General features: G+C 38.5%; 1 protein-coding gene and 1 long non-coding RNA gene across 3 annotated transcripts; one reads left to right on the top strand and one right to left on the bottom strand.

The window, feature by feature from the left end:
- Positions 1-29: 29 nt before the first annotated feature.
- hnrnph3 (heterogeneous nuclear ribonucleoprotein H3 (2H9)) lies at positions 30-7,515 on the bottom strand. Its single transcript, XM_023275726.3, has 11 exons — positions 7,361-7,515; positions 6,248-6,340; positions 5,961-6,116; positions 5,540-5,683; positions 4,083-4,221; positions 3,165-3,364; positions 2,722-2,817; positions 2,180-2,289; positions 1,585-1,720; positions 1,257-1,313; positions 30-1,144 (listed from the first exon to the last, which is right to left on the bottom strand). The coding sequence occupies exons 2-11, from the start codon at positions 6,333-6,335 to the stop codon at positions 1,071-1,073; spliced, it is 1,200 nt and encodes a 399-aa protein (XP_023131494.1). The 5' UTR covers positions 6,336-6,340; positions 7,361-7,515; the 3' UTR covers positions 30-1,070.
- Positions 7,516-15,400: 7,885 nt separating this feature from the next.
- Positions 15,401-20,356, top strand: LOC129347690 (uncharacterized). Of its 2 annotated transcripts, none has more exons than XR_008599912.1 (3): positions 15,401-16,332; positions 18,513-18,613; positions 19,343-20,356. It is a non-coding gene; the product is annotated as an uncharacterized LOC129347690 (long non-coding RNA). The 2 variants fall into 2 exon arrangements; XR_008599927.1 differs by lacking the exon at positions 15,401-16,332 and adding an exon at positions 17,379-17,594.
- Positions 20,357-20,816: the final 460 nt, after the last annotated feature.

The raw sequence follows: 20,816 nt of genomic DNA, 5'->3' as shown, positions 1-20,816 counted from the left end.
TACGCTTCAAAAAGTCAGGGAGGCTGATGGACAATTAAATATAAAATTTATTAGGCAAAATGTACAACAGCTGCATAAGCTATCTTACAGCTCAAATATAGACTTTATTTTACTTCCACTCTTTGAGAGTGGAATATAATATTCAACTTAGTTTTAAATTCTGTAATGAACTGTGAAAACATTCATAAAAAAACACACTGGCACACATTTAGAAACATTTCATACCAGGAAAGCTGATCTGAAATCCTATTTGAGTCAGTGTATCAGGATGGTATTCTAAAAGTATGTTGAACTACAATAACAAAGATTACTTCTTTTTTTTTTAAACATACGAATTTCTTACTAAGAGAAAGGCTTGTAATCATCCATCCCCTCATATCACCCAAGTCAAAGCAATGTTAATCAAATGATTATATTCCAGGTGACCGTGCTCGGTCCTGACAGTCCAGTGCCTCCATATTTTTATATGCATCAAACAAATACCACAGCTGTTAATTAGAGGGATAAAGTTGTGTCTCCCTGCTGCATCGGCACTGAAACTAAATTAAAGTGCATCCCAATGAAAATAAAAACTAAAACAGATTCTATTTAACCTTTTTAACTCAGAATTCTGGAAAAGTCTCTGAAATCTCTTAACGCCTGAGAACGAAAATGTATCTTTCTGTAGCAACTATGTTTTTATATTCAGGTTAATTACAATAAACTATAGTACAATATTCAATTGCTTTAAAAAATAAAAGGTAAATACGAACATGACCCATAAAGCATGTTCAGCACCTGCAACAGCTGCAACATTTTATCATTGACAAGCTGTTGTGTATTTTGTTCTTCATATGCTTTCAGGAATGGTGTGAAAGTAGTGCTCATTCAGGTCATATTTGGTATGACATTGTGTGAAGTTGTACTACAAATCTGCACTTTAAAAAAAAAAAAAAAAAAAAAACATTTGTCACGTAACAAATGAGTAACTTCACATCAGCTTTCCTGCTTAGAAACACCAAACAATTAAATGTGGCCTGATAAGACGTGAGACAAACGCCAGGATGGATTGGAAGAGTTGGGTGACATCATCAGTATGCACCTCTCAGCCCACTGCTCCGTGAGCCTCCGCCTCCTCCCGAGTTACCATAGTAACCACCACGGCCTGAAAAAGTTGTGAATAGGTAAGTAAGTGTAAAAAGGAAGAAATAATTTCTCAACACCATAATAACATTAATATGTGCAGGTTTTATGCAATAAAGGAGGAAAAAACTCACTCATTTCAGCTGCTCCGCTGGATGTTGAGTTCAGGAACAGCTCAATATAACGATGTTCTGTGGAGAAAACAGTGACGCGTCACTCTCTGAAGAACCTGCGATTCTCTTGCCAGTTAATGTAAATGAAATCTACTTATGTGTGTGTGTATATAGACACACACACACACTATATATATATATCGCTGTCATGAGCCCTGGACTCTGTGATCTAATATTCTGCTTCTTTAACTTTCCACATCTCTAAATATAGTGTATCTTGGATCAGAAAAGTATCCCAAGAATCAAAGTAATGGCCACAAAGGCTGAAGAGGAAAAAGGGAGGACATACGCATGTGGTTTTTGTCTTTGGACATGGCTGCCACAGCATCTTCATGGGAGCGAAACTCCACATCTGCCTCGCCAGTCGACTTGCCGTTAGGAGCCATATCAATGTGGACCCGCATTGGATTCAAAGGAGAGAAGAACTGTGGGAAAGGAAGCAAAACAAAACTTTAAAGGTAATTTAAGTTTTTGCTAAAATTATAATTACACATCTTTTAATTTGTTGAGCTTCCTACAGTAGTTATTTTAGTCAGCTGTGGCGACAGTGTACAGTATTTGCTACAGAACTTAGTCTCTATATAAAAGTACACATCAGCTTCCTGCACACACTATTGAAACAATCCCAGTTTTAGTTCATAGGTGTGTCATGTTTCCTAAAATACTGCAATCTGATACATAAACGTTTAATAATTTTACAATCTATCGGTATTGCCTAAGCAAGCAACGGAAATTATTTTAGACTTCTTATTCCTTGTAGGGCTATTTTTATTTTTTAAGGAAACTGGAATTTTAAGACTTTTCAAGGCCTGCTACTACCTGCATAAGTCTGCACAATTTGAAAAATTTTAAGAGAAATAATCATAGTAACTGTGTGCTCTTACTTTAGCGATGTCTCCCTCTGTGGCACGGAAAGGTAAGCCCCTCATATGGACAAAATGTCCACTGTGGAAGCCTGAGCCACCGTCACTTTGACCACCATAACCTCCCATCCCTGAGTAAGAAACACACAAACAACCATGACAACCTTCAGTGACTTAAAATGCTTTTCATTTCTTTGTACTTTGTGTAAAGTTAAATTACACAATCAGCAATATTTCTGGGGTTTTGAAAGTATTATCGTTTCATAGGTAAATATGTAAAATCTTTATATAACCTCCGATGAGAATCCTGGGTACATTTTTGGGACAACAAGCTAAGCTACTGCTGTTCGAAACCAAGTCGTAGTTCATGCATCACTATCAAGACGATTGTGGAGCCAAAAGGCAATTTATCTTAAATCTAACAATATAAGTAAGAAAAATGTTAACAAATACTGGAAAACTTTAGCCTTTCAGCCTGCTGTAGGTACAAACTGGGCTTTCAAACAATCATTCAGTTCATCTACATGCCAGACTCGAGAGCGTTAATACTGTTTGAACTTTACCTCTTCCTCCCCTCTCTCCTCTCACTCGCTCATCAAACATGCCGTTGCCAAAACAGTAGTTGTTAAAGCCATTGTAGTTGTCAAAGCCACCGTAACCTGGACACAGAACAACAGGGGAAAACTCAGGCTGTAATTCAACACACACAAGACATGAGACGGTTAAAGCTAGGCTCGTCCTCCAAGAGAATTAGTGGCAGAAGTGAATAACAGGAAAACTGGATAGTCAACAATTTTTTTCTGCAGGTGAAAATAGCAAAATAATGACACTCAATGTGGGCCCATCAGAAAACCCTTTCAACATAAAAGTGAACCCTCAATTGGCTTTATCGTGTAGCATATCATAATAAACAAAGCATCTGCATAATATATCATGAAAAATAAATGCATTATGCTGTTGATTGGTCTGTTTTTAACTGTATGCACAGATGCAAAAATCTGCTTACCTCCTCCATAACCTCCTCCACTCCTCATGGTGTCCATCAGAGCCCCGCCACGGCCAGGCCCAGGCCCAAAAAACCCTCCCCTGGGGCCCCCCATCATGGGTCTATCATAGGGCCCTGGTCTCTGGCCTCCCATTCCCCGCCGGGGCAGCTCATAGTAGGCTCTGATCTCATTACGACTGCTCTTAAAAATCTCTATGTACCTGCAATACGAGAGGCCCGAGGGATGAAAAAGGGGCAGAGGTCGGGATTAATGCGCAGAAATGGCTCAACTCAGGTTACATACATAAACATGATTTACAGAGAGAGAGGATAAACGCACAAAAGATAAGTATTCTACATGTGGTCTGAGTGCCTGAACAACTTATATCTCATCTTTAGCTGGGCTTAGGGCTGCAGTACACCAACCTCATTACTTGCTACTTCAGGAAATTTTTACAGGGCTTTAAGGTGTTGTTGTTGATTGTTTTACTGATTTAGCACATAACACATTTAGAGAAACTTTAATGGTAGAGGCTGTGTTGACTGTCTACTATACCCAAATGTTACTCTAAGACAAATAAACAGAACTCCTTAGTCTTAAATGACTACCAGAAAACTGTATAGGACATAAAATGATGACACCAGCTTTAACTTAAAGATTAGATACAAAGCCTTTCATCCCAATATTCAACATGTAATTACAATATATAAACCCATTTAACCCCTCCCATTAGCACTCTAATAAATAATACATGACCCACCCAATTAAACGATCATTTTAAAAGTTTAACAACAATTTATTCTAGCACACCAACCCATGTTTATCATTCAACCAGAACCCATCCCATTAGCACCATGATTATTCTAGTTTGACCACCCATTAAATACTATAATAGAAGTCCAACCCAGTCCAGCCCGTCCCTTTCCCATCTGTCCCACCTGTGCCCTATTCTTTCCTTGTGTTTCCCCAGAGCCTTTTCTGCTATCTCCTTTGAGGCAAACTGCACGAAGGCTTCCCCTGTGCTCCTCCCCTGGTAGTCCACTGGCAGAGTAATCCCATTTGGCACGATTCTCAACCCTTCAACCCAAGCACACATAAATACATAGGTCGGTAGGTAGACTGATAGAATAGATAGAACAACACCCACTGCATCAGTGGAGCTTTCAGGGTTAATATACGTCATGGAAGCGAATAAACAACAGATGTAGAATCTCATAAGACTGCATTAAAAAGGGGGGATCTCAGAGGACTGAATTAACACCTGCTGGCATCCAGAAATGAACAACAAAAACAAATACTGGCCTGGAGTCAGCATATATGCCACAGTACTTAATGTAAAATAAAAATGTTTTCTGATACACTAGAGATTATAGATCACCGGTTAAATTATTTATTGCCGTTGAGTGCTCTCTATCTACACTAATTTTTCAGGGTTGATAATCCTCGATAGAGACTGCCTGTAAGAATGTTAATAAGGCTGACCCCAGGTCAGTTTCGTGGGACTGTCTCCCCTCAGCCAAACCAGCCCAGCTCATCCTATATTTAAACCCCTATCAGGAGGCATGATATCAAAGCTATATGAGAATACTAAATAACAAATTAATGTAACACTAACATGGTTGGCATCATACTAACAATTATTGACAAGGACAATATTGTAAGCACAGAATGACTAAACTACAAGAACAAACATACATTAAGCCTTTGTTCCATAACACACAGTCATGTTAAATAACTATACGTCAATTTTAATCACTTTGCATCATGAGATCCAAAATGTTAAAGCATGGTGCTAACAATCGGTCCATCTGCTTTGAATGTTAGTCCATACTTGTGTTGTGGTGTGTCGATCTGTAATGTGCAAAGGACAGTCGTCCAAAGTGCAGTTGGCAGAATTTGGAATCTATTTTTATGATACAATCAAAGTCACATTTCCTAGTATGGTGCGGTGTAGAAAGAAGAGAGTTGTTCTACTTTTGTACAAACATGATATTGCCATTACATTAATTATTTTAAGGACACAATAATAGGAATCAAATTCTATATATTGGTGCTTTAAGTTCTACTTTTGTCTTAAGACTTGTTCCTTTATTTTAACTGAACTATTTCTTGGCCTTATTTAATCAACTCTTTGGAAAAACTGTATATTGTGCAAGGCTATACGAAAAATTTCAGGCTATAATAAATATCAATCAAGAGATGAGTGAAATGCTTTCAGATCCTACATGTCTTCAGTTTCTTTAAGTGTGTTATTTAATTCAATCGCCTTGCACTATGTTACATTACATTAACAGTGAAAGAATGATGTGCCTGTAAAACTATTCCTTAGATTTGCAGAAATAGTGTAACATCACTAAAATTCAAAAAAATAAGTAAAGTTTCAATATTTATTTACCTGAGAAGAACTGAACAATCTCCTCCTTGCTGCAGCCAAAGGGCAGGCCTCTAAGTCTGAGCATGCAGCCACTGCAGCTGTCATAGTCAGCAGGACCACTACGTTTCAGCACCCAGTCCATCTCACTACGGTTCGACTTGAACACTGGACACACATACACACACACAATACATTTGAAAGGATCACCAAAAAAATAAACATTTGCTGATTTTCATGAACATTTCATTGAAGGCACACATAGTAAAACGATACAGGTAAATCTTCTTCACAGTAAACTAATGAGATGAGCAACAGATTAAGGGAAATATTTCCACCTGGGCTATCAGCACTGTAGTATAAAGCAGCAATTATGCAAATAAAGAAATTACAACAACCAACACTCAGAATCTGTTACTCTGTTGCAATTATTTTAGTTGCTTACCTTCTATGTATCGGTGTCCCATGTATTTACGGTCCTTGGCAAGAGCATTCTTAAAATCCTCTGCAGTTTTCAGCTCGATAAATGCCTCTCCACTGGGACGCCCTTCTTTAGAGTAGGTGAAACACACTCCGTTTATTTTTCCCACGATGTCACAGTCTACATGGAAATGAGGTTGGTTGAAACTTTTTTTAGAACTTTGCCTGCTCTTAGACCTTTCTCTTATGACAAAAAGGTAAATTCAGAAGTTGATTTCACACCTTAAGCTGTATAAATGTGTAAATTCTTACCAGAGAAGAAACTGGCCACTTCCTCCTGCGTGCAGGACCAGGGAAGTCCTCTGATCCGGACCACATAACCCTCTTCATTCAAAGACATCCTCACTGCAACAGAAAGCACAACACAGCAGCAAGAAATTAAATTACTGACTCAGTAATACTTACAAATAAAGCCATAGCACTGCCACTATCAAACAGCATTGTGCTTCCAGTATTCCCTGACCTACAAGCCCTGGTCACTGAGTGGAGCCCCTGGTGCCAGATCTAAATTTAGAACCAAAACCATTCTGGTTACTGACTGCGCAGGTACTTTTTATAACTATATACACTAAAGAATTGCACTGCATTTATAGTAATATATTAGGTACCTTTCTACTCTTCACACTTTTCTGTCTTTTTGCTTCATCTGTGCACTCACTATTAACGATGATCATGGTTGCTTCGTGTTGTCATTTAGCCATGAAACATGCAGTATACTAACTAAACAGGTATTCCCGGTTTAATAACACACTGCCAACAACATAACAATCATTTCAAGAAGCTTTAACTGTCATTCCAAACTGCAGTTTAGGAGGCAGTAGCAAAGTAATCATCTGAAACAGACAGAAATATTAACAGTATACAATAAGCAACCACTGGTATAAAATATGCATTATCTCGCTTTTTAATGGCCGTTTCTGCTGCTGCCACGACAGTTTATATAAGCTAACGGTAGATACTTCCTCCTTCCAACTGTGTATCGAAGTGTTGGTAAGATCTAGAAGGCTGTTAGTAAACGATCACAGTTCAACGGAAACTCACTAAGACCATTGCAAACATGTCCTTACAGTATGTTATCTACTCCTTATTAAAGTTGCTCCTTTAGAGTTCGCCACAGGAGACTATTTGTCAGCCTGGGTACCGGGCTAGCATTTGTGCTAACGTTTCTCTGCTGTCACTCTGACGTGAGCGTGTTAGCTTGTTAGCAGTTAGCGGCTAAAGCTAACTGTAGGACACACACAGCGGTCAAAGGCACGAGACAAACTGGAGCATATTGTGACGGGCGCACGGTGCTGCTGAGTATAAGAATACATCCACAGAGAGAGATATGTCAGTCGTGGGTGTGAAAGGGTGAAATGGTCTCACAGCTGCCTCTTGTCCCGGTCTCCTCCTGCTCCTGTCCCGAGCCTCAGGTGACACCGCCAGCAAACTCGCTCAGGTATGTTGTCGCTAGTGATGGTCCTCTGATATCCGAGGCTTCGACACATGCGCTGTAGCTCATGAAGCAAACGTATCGAGCCACTGTGCCGAGGCGTGGTTTGGTCACGTGACTCGTGACGTTTGAATCACTTCAGTGACGTTTGAAGCACTCAACTGCTTCGACTCACCTGATTGGTTCGGTTTGTTATGTGAATCACTCAGCGGGATCGAGTGTTCCGGGATAGGAGATCCCTATTTAGTGTTGTTCATTTGAATTGTTTTTCGCAGAATAGATTGGTTTTTTTGCTGTTGTTTTTGCTTTGAGAGTTAGTAGTATGTCAGATTTCGTATTTCGTAGAGAATAGATAGATAGATAGATAGATAGATTTTATTTTTATATATATATATATATATATATATATATATATATATATATATATATATATATATATATATATATATATATATATATATATATATATATATATATATATTCCCAACCCACCACCCCCATGACACAACACCTGGCACAGAACCTTGTCAGGTGCTTAGCTGACAGACTACAAACCAAAGAAAAGAACAGTTCACTGACTGTTGCTACACTTGTGGCTCTGCAGTTCAAAACTTTTGGATTCACCAATCAGAGTGGCAGCCAGTGTGAAAGAACGTTTAATAACAGAATGCACAACAATTAACATAAAGAATGCCAAGCAGCAGTCATCTACGTCACAAGCACCACCTCAGCCTCGTCCTCCACCACCAGCAGCACCTTCCACAGGTATTCTTTTTCTCTTCTGAATAGGGAATGACTGACATTTCTGGTGATGATGATGATGATCTTCAATATTTTTCAGTTCAACTGTGGAGCCTATTAGACGAAGACGCAAGTAGAGCCTGGCAAATGCAAAGCGCCACAGCGATTGCAACTGTAGAAAGAACGGCAGACCCACTGGCTTACTGGGCAACCCACAAAACTGTTTACCCAAACTTGTACAATGGAGCCAAACATTTCCTGTGTACCTCAGCCTCATCTGTGCCGTGTGAACAGGTTTTTTTTTTCTAAGGCTGGGGAGATAGTGAGTAAAAGAAGGAACTGCTTGAGTCCCAAGCAATGTTCCCTGTAATTTTTCATGAGTCTGAGCAAACACACAAACTCCCTGAGCGTCCCTTGGACCACTGTGAACAACATCAGACGTGTGCACTGTGGTCACACCAGCATCACATCCATTCAAGTTACATGGTTTATTAAAAGAATCAAATTACAGCATTTACATTTCTGTTAAAACACTTTGTCAACAGGAGCCAGTTGAAGGCTGCAGTGATTTTAGTGACACTACAATGTATAAGAGTGAAGTTATTGAATATTTGTCTCTCTTTACTGTTGCAGCGGTTTTGCAAATTGCAGACGGACCCTGTTCACTCTGTAGACACCAATGTTATTTCTGTAGCTTGAAAGACAGCTACTTTTGATAAAACTGGGCTTGTAGCACATTGTCTGCCTTGCAACAATGGGAAAGAGGCACCGTTTATGTTTTGACAACCTATATCTAATGAGTTATTGATGCTGGAAGCCCGAATCTGTGAATATCTTTCCAACTTTACTGAACTTGGGGCCACTACCACCTAAGGAGTGATATATTTAATTCTGAAAAAAGCATTTAGCCATACTTAAAGATTTAATTGCTTTATTAACACGGAACTAAAAAATTTGTATTGTTTTATTATCACAGGTTCTGTCTGAAAAGAGGTGGCATCATTTTAAACAGTGAAATCAAACTAATAAAATGTAATGACCAACCAGTGAGTAATACTGGATTCTGCAAAAACAATTTTTAAAAAAAAAATCTAAATCTTATCTTAACACAGTTAATGTATTAACTTATTTTTGTGTGTATGCATGTATTTATTGATTTATTTAGTACTGTTAACATAGAGTTCTGAGTGAGTTTTTCTTAAGATAGGCAAAGGCCACTTATTGATTACATATAGGCTGTTAAATGTTTATTAAAAACTAAAAAGCATTTTAAAAAAAACTACTTAGGCATTTATTGAGTCACTAAAATACTGTAGAGTACAGACCACATCAGCATGATTATAAGCATCCTCTGGTAAATGAACAACCAGATACTGATGTCTCTCACCATATGGACTTCAGGAGATGACTGGGGGATGATAAACTGTGACCTACTGGTTGGGTTCTCTCTGTTCTCATGTTTCTTACATGTTTGTCCCCTGACAGCCGGGTCCTAATGTTTTTTGAGCAACACATCATACTATGACATTTTTACAATGATGGTTCTACTATGGAACCAGTTTGACATGTTCAGGTGTTCTTTGTGTGAAAACTCAGAGATTTCAGGTATCCGAAGGTGGCTTTCAACTTTCTTTATTAACTTTCTGCTTCAACTTTAAATTAAATTTCCTTCACTAAGCCAGCCCTCTGGACTTCCAGTAAGCTGTGTTCCTATTGGCTGTCCAGGTGGCTGTGTTCCTATTGGCTGTCCAGGTGGCTGCTTGGTGTTATTAGGAACACCTGAGCAGCTCAGTGTTAACAGGAACACCTGAGCAGCTCAGTGTCTTCCTGCTTTATTTAGCTGCAGACAAACATTTCCTCTGCTTCACCACTGAACCGGGTTTGGCTTCGTTGCGTTAGTTTGTTCTTTAGGCGTTGGCTTGAAGCTTCCAGCAGTAAAATCGTCTTTATTGTGTTTCTTGGTGTGTTTCAGGGCTTTGTACTGGATAGTTGTCTTGGTAAATGTGGTTCTTTAGCCACAGTTAGCACATGGTGCTAATGTGTGCAGTGATTAGTGGATTTGGTGCAGCTGAGTTGTGTCTTTATCTTGGCTGTAGTGAGTCTTTAGAGGTTTTTGGTCAGACACATTCTGTGTTCTTGTTTGAGAACCGATGTTGATTGTCCAGAAGGTAAGAGTTCCTGTCCTGATTCTCTGTTCTCAGAGGTTCTCTGGTAGGCTGCAGGAGACTTTAGCGTTTGGGTTGTGCTAGTTTGGTTTTTGTATGGTTTCATTTGGACGACTATCTTGAGGCCCCTCCATGTGGTTTAGTGAGGTTTTCTGGAACAGTTCTACAAAGCAACCTGCAGCAGAAGAGACTTTGAGAGTTTTTAGGAAGTTCTGGAGACCAGACTTTAGAGCAGCAGAAACATTTGTCAGCAGTTTGAGCAGGAGAAGGTGATCTTCAGAGTAGAATTGAGATGGAAACGTTCTTGACCCGTGTGGTGAGGTCCTGTACCAAGAGTTTGAGCAGGTTGTGAAGAGTCTGTAGTTCTTTGGTCTGAAAGCACAAGAAGAGTCGACTCATTAAAGGAGAAAACAGGAGATATTGTTGGTTCTTCTGTCGCTCTGCAGTTTCCTTAGACTGAATATCAAGTTTATATTTTAAATGATTTCCCATGTGAGCCCAAGAAGACTTCAATAAACTCCCTCCATCCCCTGGACACAACATATTTTATTACCATGTTGAATGTTTTTTTGTTTTTTTTTTTTTTTTTTTATATTTTTGAGTTTTAATCATAGTTTTTTCTCTTTGCTTGTTTAGTTTTGTCATCTGTGTAAAAGGTGCTAAACAAATAAAGTTGAATTGATAAACTGAATAATTGACTAACTCATGATTGTGACAACAGAAGTATTTTCATTGTGATTTAAGGGTTTATTTCATTTTTAAGGTTGGGGTTAAAATCTTGACAGAAAAAGAAGATTAAAGAAATAAACTACATAACAAAAAGCAATTAAATCAAACAAAAAAAATTAATACAATAAAACTTTTAAAAAGTTTTTTGTTAAAAAGATTTAAGAAATTTAAGATGTAATTTTCTAATTAAACATTTAATTTTTTAATTAAATGTTTTGTCTTTTTAAAGGTTTAATAATCTAATTAAATGTTTTGCATTTTTTTAAATGTTTAATATTCTTGTTTAATTTTATTTTTTAAATGTTTAATTATGGAAAATATTTTATCTGTAATTTTTAATATTTGTATTTTAAAAATTTTGTTTAATTTCATAATGACATGTATTGTATGTTGTTGAATTATCTAATTCAATATTTTGTCTGTTTAATAGAGTTAAACATTAAATACAATTAAATTATATATACATATACCACCTTTTAATGTTTAGTTTTCTTTTTAAATGCTTCATTGTATTTTCTGTTTAATTCCTATTTGAAGTTTTATTGTCTTTATGATGTAATTCTCTAATTAAACATTTAATTTTTTAATTAGATGTTTTGTCTTTTTAAGGGTTTAATAATCTGATTAAATGTTTTGCATTTTTAAAAATGTTTAACATTCTTCTTGTTTAATTGTATTTTTTAAATGTTTAATGATGGAAAATACTTTATCTGTAATTTCTAATATTTGTATTTTAAAAATTTTGTTTAATTTCATAATGACATGTATTGTATGTTGTTGAATTATCTCATTCCATATTTTGTCTGTTTAATGGAGTTAAACATTAAATTACATTACATTACATTAAACAGACAAAATATGGAATGAGATAATTCAACAACATACAATACATGTCATTATGAAATTAAACAAAATTTTTAAAATACAAATATTAGAAATTACAGATAAAGTATTTTCCATCATTAAACATTTAAAAAATACAATTAAACAAGAAGAATGTTAAACATTTTTAAAAATGCAAAACATTTAATCAGATTATTAAACCCTTAAAAAGACTAAACATGGGTGCCAATATAGCTCAACGGGTTAAGCGGGTGACCCATGTACAGGGGCTGGTCTCTGACGCAGCGTCCCGGGTTCGAGTCCCGCTAGTGGCCCTTTGCTGCAAGTCTTCCCCCGACTCTTCTCCCCTTTTTTCTGTCTCTCCCTACACCTATCCAATAAAAGGCCAAAAAAGACAAAACATTTAATTAAAAAATTAAATGTTTAATTAGAAAATTATATCTTAAAGACAATAAAAGTTCAAATAGGAATTACACTGAAAATACAATGAAGGATTTAAAAAGAAAATTAAACATTAAAACCTTAAAGATTTAATCGAAACATTAGACTGTCTGAAGGTTCAAACTAACAGAGAACTACTCAAGAACTTTTAAGATTTCAGTCCTCAGACTGTGTGAAGGTTCAAACTAACAGAGAAGTACTCAGGAACTTAGAAGATATCAGTCCTTGGACTGTCTGGAAGTTCAATCTAACAGAGAACTACTGTGGGACTTAGAAAATTTCAGCCCTCAGACTGTGTGAAAGCTCAGGTCCTGAGGACTCGGGAGGTCTGGAGGCTTTGAAAGTCTTGGAACTGAGGGGTCAACCCTCCAGCACAAAGGCTAAAGTCCAACCTCCTGAGAAAAACGATCGAGTCGAGACTCAAGTTAAAAAAAACTCGAAAATGGCAAAAAAATAGATGATAAATGCGCAAAAAAAAAAAAAAAGTATCGCGCGCAGCTTAGAGGGAACAGTGGTTCCCAAAACTGTTGATAAATTATTTCTCAATAAAACCTCATAACCAGTTACATAAGCACACCCTCTTTACTGACCTCTTTACCAATAAACCCCAAGACATACTTTGCCAAAATCCATAATAATCCATAAAATCTTTATTTGCACCAGCCCCATGTGAAAATGACATCAGTCTGTATTTGTAGAGCATCTCATGAATGTAGCAGCACCGTTTAAATGTTTCATAACACAGAATATAAGCAAAGAGTATATAGGGATACAGACAAACATGGGAAATAAGAAACGTGCTCTTCAATAGTTATTGTGTCGATGGTGTTAATAATATATTGCAGTTGTGAGTTTACTAGTTGCTGAATCAACGTTCTCGTTTATATGCCGAAGTCTCGCGACAACTAGTGATGGCTGATCGAGGCTTTGTTGAAGCTTCGACACTTCATTCAAAACATGGTTCATTACTCGAGGCCTCAATGACACACAGTGCTCGAGTAGGACATCTAGTGGTCAATAATATGAAGTGCAATCAAGACGTGGTCGTTGGTTCATGGATTGTTTTGGATTTGATTCGCCATGCACACATTCCTGTTTGACTACACTAGATGATTGTATGGGTTCTATCCATCCATCCATTATCTATACACTGCTTAATCCTCACTAGGGTCGCGGGGGGGGGGGGGGGCCGGGGCGGGGCGGGGCGGGGCTGGAGCCTATCCCAGCTGACTCAGGTGAAGGCAGGGGACACCCTAGACAGGTCGCCAGTCTGTCGCAGGGCTACATATACAGACAAACAATCACTCACACATTCACACCTACGGGCAATTTAGAATGATCAATTAACCTCAGCATATTTTTGGACTGTGGGAGGAAGCCGGAGTACCCGGAGAGAACCCACGCATGCACAGGGAGAACATGCAAACTCCTGTATGGGTTCTAGTGGACACAAAAATAATATTACTAGTAATAATAATGACAATAACTATTGAAGAGCATATTTCTTATTTGCCATGTTTGTCTGTAACCCTATATACTCTTCACTTATATTCTGTGTTATGAAACATTTAAACGGTGCTGCTACATTCATGCTCTACAAATATAGACTGATGTCATTTTCACATGAGGCTGGTGCAAATAAAGATTATATGGATTGTTATGGATTTTGGCAAAGTATGTCTTGGGGTTTATTGGTAAAGAGGTCAGTAAAGAGGGTGTGCTTATGTAACTGGTTATGAGTTTTTATTGAGAAATAATTTATCAACAGTTTTGGGACTCAAGCAGTTCCTTCTTTTACTCACTATCTTCCCAGCCTTAGAAAAAAAAAACGTTCAAACGGCACAGATGAGGCTGAGGTACACAGGAAATGTTTGGCTCCATTGTACAAGTTTGGGTAAACAGTTTTGTGGGTTGCCCAGTAAGCCAGTGGGTCTGCCGTTCTTTCTACAGTTGCATTCGCTGTGGCGCTTTGCATTTGCCAGGCTCTACTTGCGTCTTTGTCCAATAGGCTCCACAGTTGAACTGAAAAATATTGAAGATCATCATCATCATCACCAGAAATGTCAGTCATTCCCTATTCAGAAGAGAAAAAGAATACCTGTGGAAGGTGCTGCTGCTGGTGGAGGATGAGGCTGAGGTGGTGCTTGTGATGTAGATGACTGCTGCTTGGTATTCTTTATGTTAATTGTTGTGCATTCTGTTATTAAACGTTCTTTCACACTGGCTGCTACTCTGATTGGTGAATCCAAAAGTTTTGAACTGCAGAGCCACAAGTGCAGCAACAGTCAGTGAACTGTTCTTTTCTTTGGTTTGTAGTCTGTCAGCTAAGCACCTGACAAGGTTCTGTGCCAGGTGTTGTGTTATGGGGGTGGTGGGGTTGGGAATATATATATATATATATATATATATATATATATATATATATCTATATATATCTATATATATATATATATATATATATATATATATATATATATATATATATATATATATATATATATATATATATATATATATATATATATATATACATATTGTCAAAGATCATAGAGGTATGAGATCCCTGAGTCAGCCATAGGTGCGGGCTTCTGGCAGAATAACAGACAAATGAGGGGGCACAGTATGATATAACCTGTGATTTACCATTAATTCATGCTCTAACGTAATAAATGTGTGTAAACTAACCAAATGCCTATATTTGTTAAATATATACAATCTTTATTTGAAACAGCGTAGAAATCAGAAGAGTATCTCACTGTGAAAGGTGATGAGTTGATTATTTTTTGAATGTCTTTGTTATACAATCTTTATTTGAAACAGTGTAGAAATCAGAAGCGTACCTCACCGGGAACGGTGGTGAGTTGATTATTTTTGAATATGTCTTTTTTTATGCAATCTTTATTTTGAATAGTGTAAAAATCAGAGGAGTGGGGAGTTGATTATTTTAATACTTGTCTTTTATAATGTTGGTATAGGGAGTAACCACATGGGGGCAGCAACTCACTGTAGGAAGTGAGGCCTTGGGTTGCCAAGAGAAATGATGTAAGGGTTTTTATTACTGTGAAAATGGAAATGCTTTTAAGGTTTTGATTACTACGAAATAGAGATGTTTACAGAAGAGTTTGATCACCCTGTGAAATTGGGAGGTTGTTGACTTGGAGGTGAAGCGAGAAGACGAGACAAACTTGGGTCACCACACAAGTTAATGAACTGTATATATTTTATATATTTTGGGGGTTTTAGCGTAAGTCTGTGCGCACTGTGCAGAGATGTACAGTGTGGTGTCAGTGATTATTAGGCGCTGACATCAGCTGCTCCTGTTCCCTGACCGGAGGCCTGCTCTTAGCTGTGGATGAAACAAATACAGTAATAGAAAGTTGAGACTGGGTGAAAGGGCCAAACAGTCCAAGGTTTTGGTTCCTCCAGAGCACGCAGAGGCCATGAGGTCGGTGGATGGGAGCAGTGCACGAGTGAGGAGGGGGATGAATGCTGTCATCACGTATGTAAATTAAAAGTGTACTGTCATCACGTATGCAAACTGGATGCTGACATCGCATATGTAAATTCTGGAGAGAGAAGTTTGCTATAAATTGCACTGGATCGAGACACGGGTTGGGAGAGTTACGAGGTAGTCGCTGGATGCAAGCCAGGCAGCAATGTTCTGAGCATGGGGGATTTTACCACGTAACTTGGAAGAGAATTCAACATGATCTGTAAAGGAATAACTTTTCCACGGGAATTATGGATTTAAGGACTGCTCCATCTGCACTGTTGGAGGATTACGAAAGACTGTGATCTAAAAATAACGCTGACTGAAGGAACATTACCGAACTCTATTATTTCCAAAGGATTAACACCAGAGTGGATTATAACAAAGTTTTTATTGGGCCAAACAACATAAAGGATACAAGCAGATCTAAATCGGGACTGAACTCTCTCTCCACCTCCTCCCTGGAGCAGAGCCCCAGCGGGGCGTCGGTCTTCAGGTGAGCAGCCGGTTTTGATCACACCGTCTGCTCTCCCCTTCCAAATTACATAGTTTGGGTGATTATCGCTCTTCTTAGATAAAAGCATAGTTCCAGTTAGGGGTCATATTAGAGGATTGTTACAGAAATTAATGTTTAATTGGTTGTCTGATGATTTATGAGCTATTGCTATTTTCCGGCTGAAATTTTATAATAAAGCATTTATCCTGCAATTAAAGTTAACAGATTGGAAATTCTATTTATTTTTATCATGATGATGAATTAACCACATATATCTTCTCAGTTTGTAAAAAGTCAGGTTATTGTGTGCATTACATCTAAAACTGCTTCTGTCAGATTACCTAGTCGTTGGGGCCGGGGGTGGCCTTTTCTAAACTTATCCTTGGGGGTATCCATTCCTTAACCTCTAAATTTAAACCTAGCAACTTACCAAGTGCAGAATCCGATGAGAGAAAAGCTCCCGTTAACAGACGTGACTGGTAATTAATTTGACCATTCGAAAGTGGCTACTCAGTTGAGTTAGTTATCAGTGGAAGCAGGATAGGCGTCTGGATGGAGGCAGTTAGAAGCTAGGTGAATTTTCTCGCTTACCAGCTTAAAAACGTTCCTCACCCATCTGGGTTGTATCATATGGGCTACGGGAACCGGACCCGTTAGATGGAGAGCTGGTCCAGTAATTCTCTGATAGTTAATTAATTAATTTGATTGATTTAGGAGGTTACTGGCCCTAGGATTCGAATATATATATATATATATATATATATATATATATATATATATATATATATATATATATATATATATATATATATATATATATATATATGTCTTGTCTATATATATATCTATTTATCTATTCTCTACGAAATACGAAATCTGACATACTACTCTCTCAAAGCAAATTACGGCAACAACAGGAAAAAAAAACAACCTACTCTGCGAAAAACAATTCAAATGAACTACACTAAATAGGGATCTCCTATCCCGGAACACTAGATCCCGCTGAGTGATTCACATAACAAACCGAACCAATCAGGTGATTCGAAGCAGTTGAGTGCTTCAAACGTCACTGAAGTGGGTCAAACGTCATGAGTCACGTGACCAAACCACGCCTCGGCACAGTGGCTCGATATGTTTGCTTCATGAGCTACAGCGCATGTGTCGAAGCCTCGGGCATCAGAGGACCATCACTATATGTATCTATGGTAGGAAGCTGGTTGCATCTGTGGCTGCTGTTGACCTTGTTTTTGGAGTAAAACACGGTAAGAAGATAAATACTTCTAACCAGTAGCGTTGTTTTGTTGTACGTTAAGTCAGCGACTTGTGAAGAGTTGTGTTTTGTCTGTGTTTGAGCAGTTGGTCCGGACGCGTTAGCTAGCTAAGCGGCTAAGTTAGCTAGCGGGCTAATTAACACAGGTGGCTAACTTACCGCTGAACACCTGTGTTAGTTGCTGTCGCGGTTGTTCGTCATTACTAGAATGAACTTCTCAACCTGTATTTCTCTGCTGTGTATTTTAGCTTTGAAAAAAGTTATTTTGCTTTAAGGTTAACTGAAACCCGTTCAGCTGCACTGAAGTTTAACGTTCAGCTGGTTTGAATTAAACTGCGCTTAACATTGCGCAACATTACCTCTCTGAATCTCCTTAATTTCAATAAATTCATTCTCTCTTCCACTGCTCAAGTTCAATCCAGTATATAAAATGACATTAATAGTGAATAAACTAACAACCAGCCATTGTCTTTATTTATTATTGCATGTATTTGTAGTAAAACATGAGTTGAAACATCCTACTTTTGGATCTAGAACCGCACAAGCCGTTCATTTTCAGTCACCTGACAAGTTGTTGTTTATAATTTGCGATACCTGTTATCTCTGACTGAGGTTGAAGCAGAAAGTCTGAGTTAACAAAGAAAGTTGTTTATAATTTGCGATACCTGCTTATCTCTGACTGAGGCTTTACTTTTTGTTGAGCCGATTCACACGTAGAAACTCTGTTCAGGAAGATTTCTCAGTAGCTCAGAGGACAGGCTGCTTTTTACACAACCTTGTAAGAGAATGTCTGTCAATGCTTTCAGCAGAATTTAGAAACACAACACTTCCTAAACAGATATTTTGAGGCTGTGAGGTTGAACGTTTGAGAGTATATCAGTGTGTTTGTTTGTGGTCTTTCTGTTTCTAGGTGGAAGCTGAATTAGTGAGGATGACTCCTGCTCCTGTCATCTCTAAGCTCCTCACACATCTTTACCTGCACATGAGGAAAATCACTCCTGTAGAATGCAGGTATGTTTGTCATTATTATAAAAAGATGTTGCCTGGTGACCTGTCAGAAACCCATTATACAGAGTCAGCCAAAATAATGTTTACACACATCAGGAAAAGAAAAACTTGCATAAATATTTCAATACCAAATTTATTCAGACATCACGAGATTAATAAAAGTTATCTTTGGCCTCTACAATTACAAGAGGTGCTCAAAGTGGTGGCCACTGGCTTCCAGACATTTCTGTTGTGTTGTAGACGTCACTTGTTGATGCTCCATTCATGAGGGTAGCGCCATCTGTTGGGAAAACATCGTACAACAGGACACAGAGTTATCGTGATTTGATCAAACTTAGAAAGAGGAATCTATATGTGTAGAAGTACTTATACAAATGAAATATTTATAAAAGTTTTTCTTTTCCTGATGTGTGTGTACATTATTTTGGCTGACTCTGAACTTAATGAGAACAAAACTGTCATTTAATTGTTGCTCTGAAAGCTTCTTTAGTGAAAACCAGCTGGTGTTCTGCTTTGAAACAAACTGCTGTTGAGGTCTGTGTTTTTAGGTTTAACCCCACAGTTTCTGAATGAACTGATAGTTGTTTTTTTTCCTGATCAATGTGGACGTTATAATTGATGGTAACATTTACTGATCATATAATCAGCATGACAATATAACAGTATAACATTCTGACCACCTGACTAATACTGTGTTGGTCCCTTTATGCTGCTAAAACTCCTCTGACCCAGTGGTTCATCAGAACCTCTGGGGATGTCCTGTGGATTCTGTGGATCCTGTGGGTTGCAGGGTGGGTCCTACCTAGACCAGGCTGATCCTGGACCATCCCACAGATGCTCCATCAGATGTGGATGTGGGGAGTGTGGAACCCAGGTGAACAGCTTAGCTCTGTCGTGTTCCTCAGACCACTCCTGAGCAGTTTTAGTCTGTCCTGCTGAGGGAGGCAGCTGGCATCAAGGACTGCTGTTGCCATGGAGACTAGGGGGTAGGGTTGTCACGATTTCAATTTTTTGAGCCACGATTATTGTGGAAGGAAATATTGCGATTTTACGATTATTCACGATTATCGACATTATGAAAGAAAAAAACCCAGTGTTTTTATTTAAATAAACTCTTTAATAATACTTAAACTTTTAAACATTTACTGTTCTTATAAAATAAAATAAATTGTTCCAACACGTCTTTGTAGTAAATAAAAATGCAAATTGCATTACAAAACAGTCATTAACTTGAGGAACTTAAAGGCTTCTTTAGCTGCCATCATTAAAACAAAAGTTAGTGAGTAAATTCTAGTAAGTTAGTGAAGTGCCTCTTTGAGACTTTTATGTATTATGGAATGTTGCAATTTAATGTATGGTTGATAACGTAGTGTTTACTTTGTAAATCAAACAAAACAAAAAGACATAAAAAGAATACATTTAAAGATTCTAAAAACACTTAATTTTAAGCTTTAAATATCCTCCACAATTTTAGACAATATAACTACAGAAAAAAGGATAAATGGGAGTCTTATTTATTTTTACTAAAACGTTTATATAAACAATTCACCACTAATTTTACAACAATTAATCAAAACACCCGGATCATTTCCCAGGGAAAACTCTAGAGTCTGACAGGAGGTCCAGGCAGACAGACAGCCTCCCTGTCCTGGAGGTTACTGTCTCCTCCACTACCACTGTCAGCGGGGCTTCCCGGACCACACTCCCTGCTGAGGGGACCGGGCCGACAGCATCTTCGGAGGAGGGCACGGGCTTCCGGAGCCAAAACAACCGGCGGGTCGGGAGCTCCGGTTCCCTCCTGCGCTCCCATTCCCCACCCGCCGCGGCCCGCCGCCTTCCCCTCGCCTGCGGACGCAGGAAAGCAGCCCGGCTGCGACGGGCAGGGAACGGGAGTGCAGGAGGGAACCGGAGCTCCCGACCCGCCGGTTGTTTTGGCTCCGGGAGGAAACTCGGGGGGTCCTCGGGGCGGCCCGGCCGCCGGACCGCTGACTTCGGAACCGACAGTTACCGCGCGTGCGGCGGACAGTCCCATCTTGGCAACCTCATTGCGCACAGCGGCCACAATATTAGGGACACATCGAGTAAAGAATCTGTCATAACTGATCATATAATTCTCTGTGTGTGTGTGTGTGTGTGTGCGCGCGCGTGGCGGCTCGGAAGCCCAGAAATTATTTTTTCTTTCTGTGTACGGGCCACAGACCGGTGG

The sequence above is a fragment of the Amphiprion ocellaris genome, chromosome 1 (genome assembly GCF_022539595.1).
Source record: "Amphiprion ocellaris isolate individual 3 ecotype Okinawa chromosome 1, ASM2253959v1, whole genome shotgun sequence".
Classification (NCBI taxonomy): Eukaryota; Metazoa; Chordata; class Actinopteri; family Pomacentridae; genus Amphiprion; species Amphiprion ocellaris.
The sequence above is the reverse complement of the archived record's forward strand: the minus strand, read 5'-3'. Positions and strand labels throughout refer to the sequence as shown.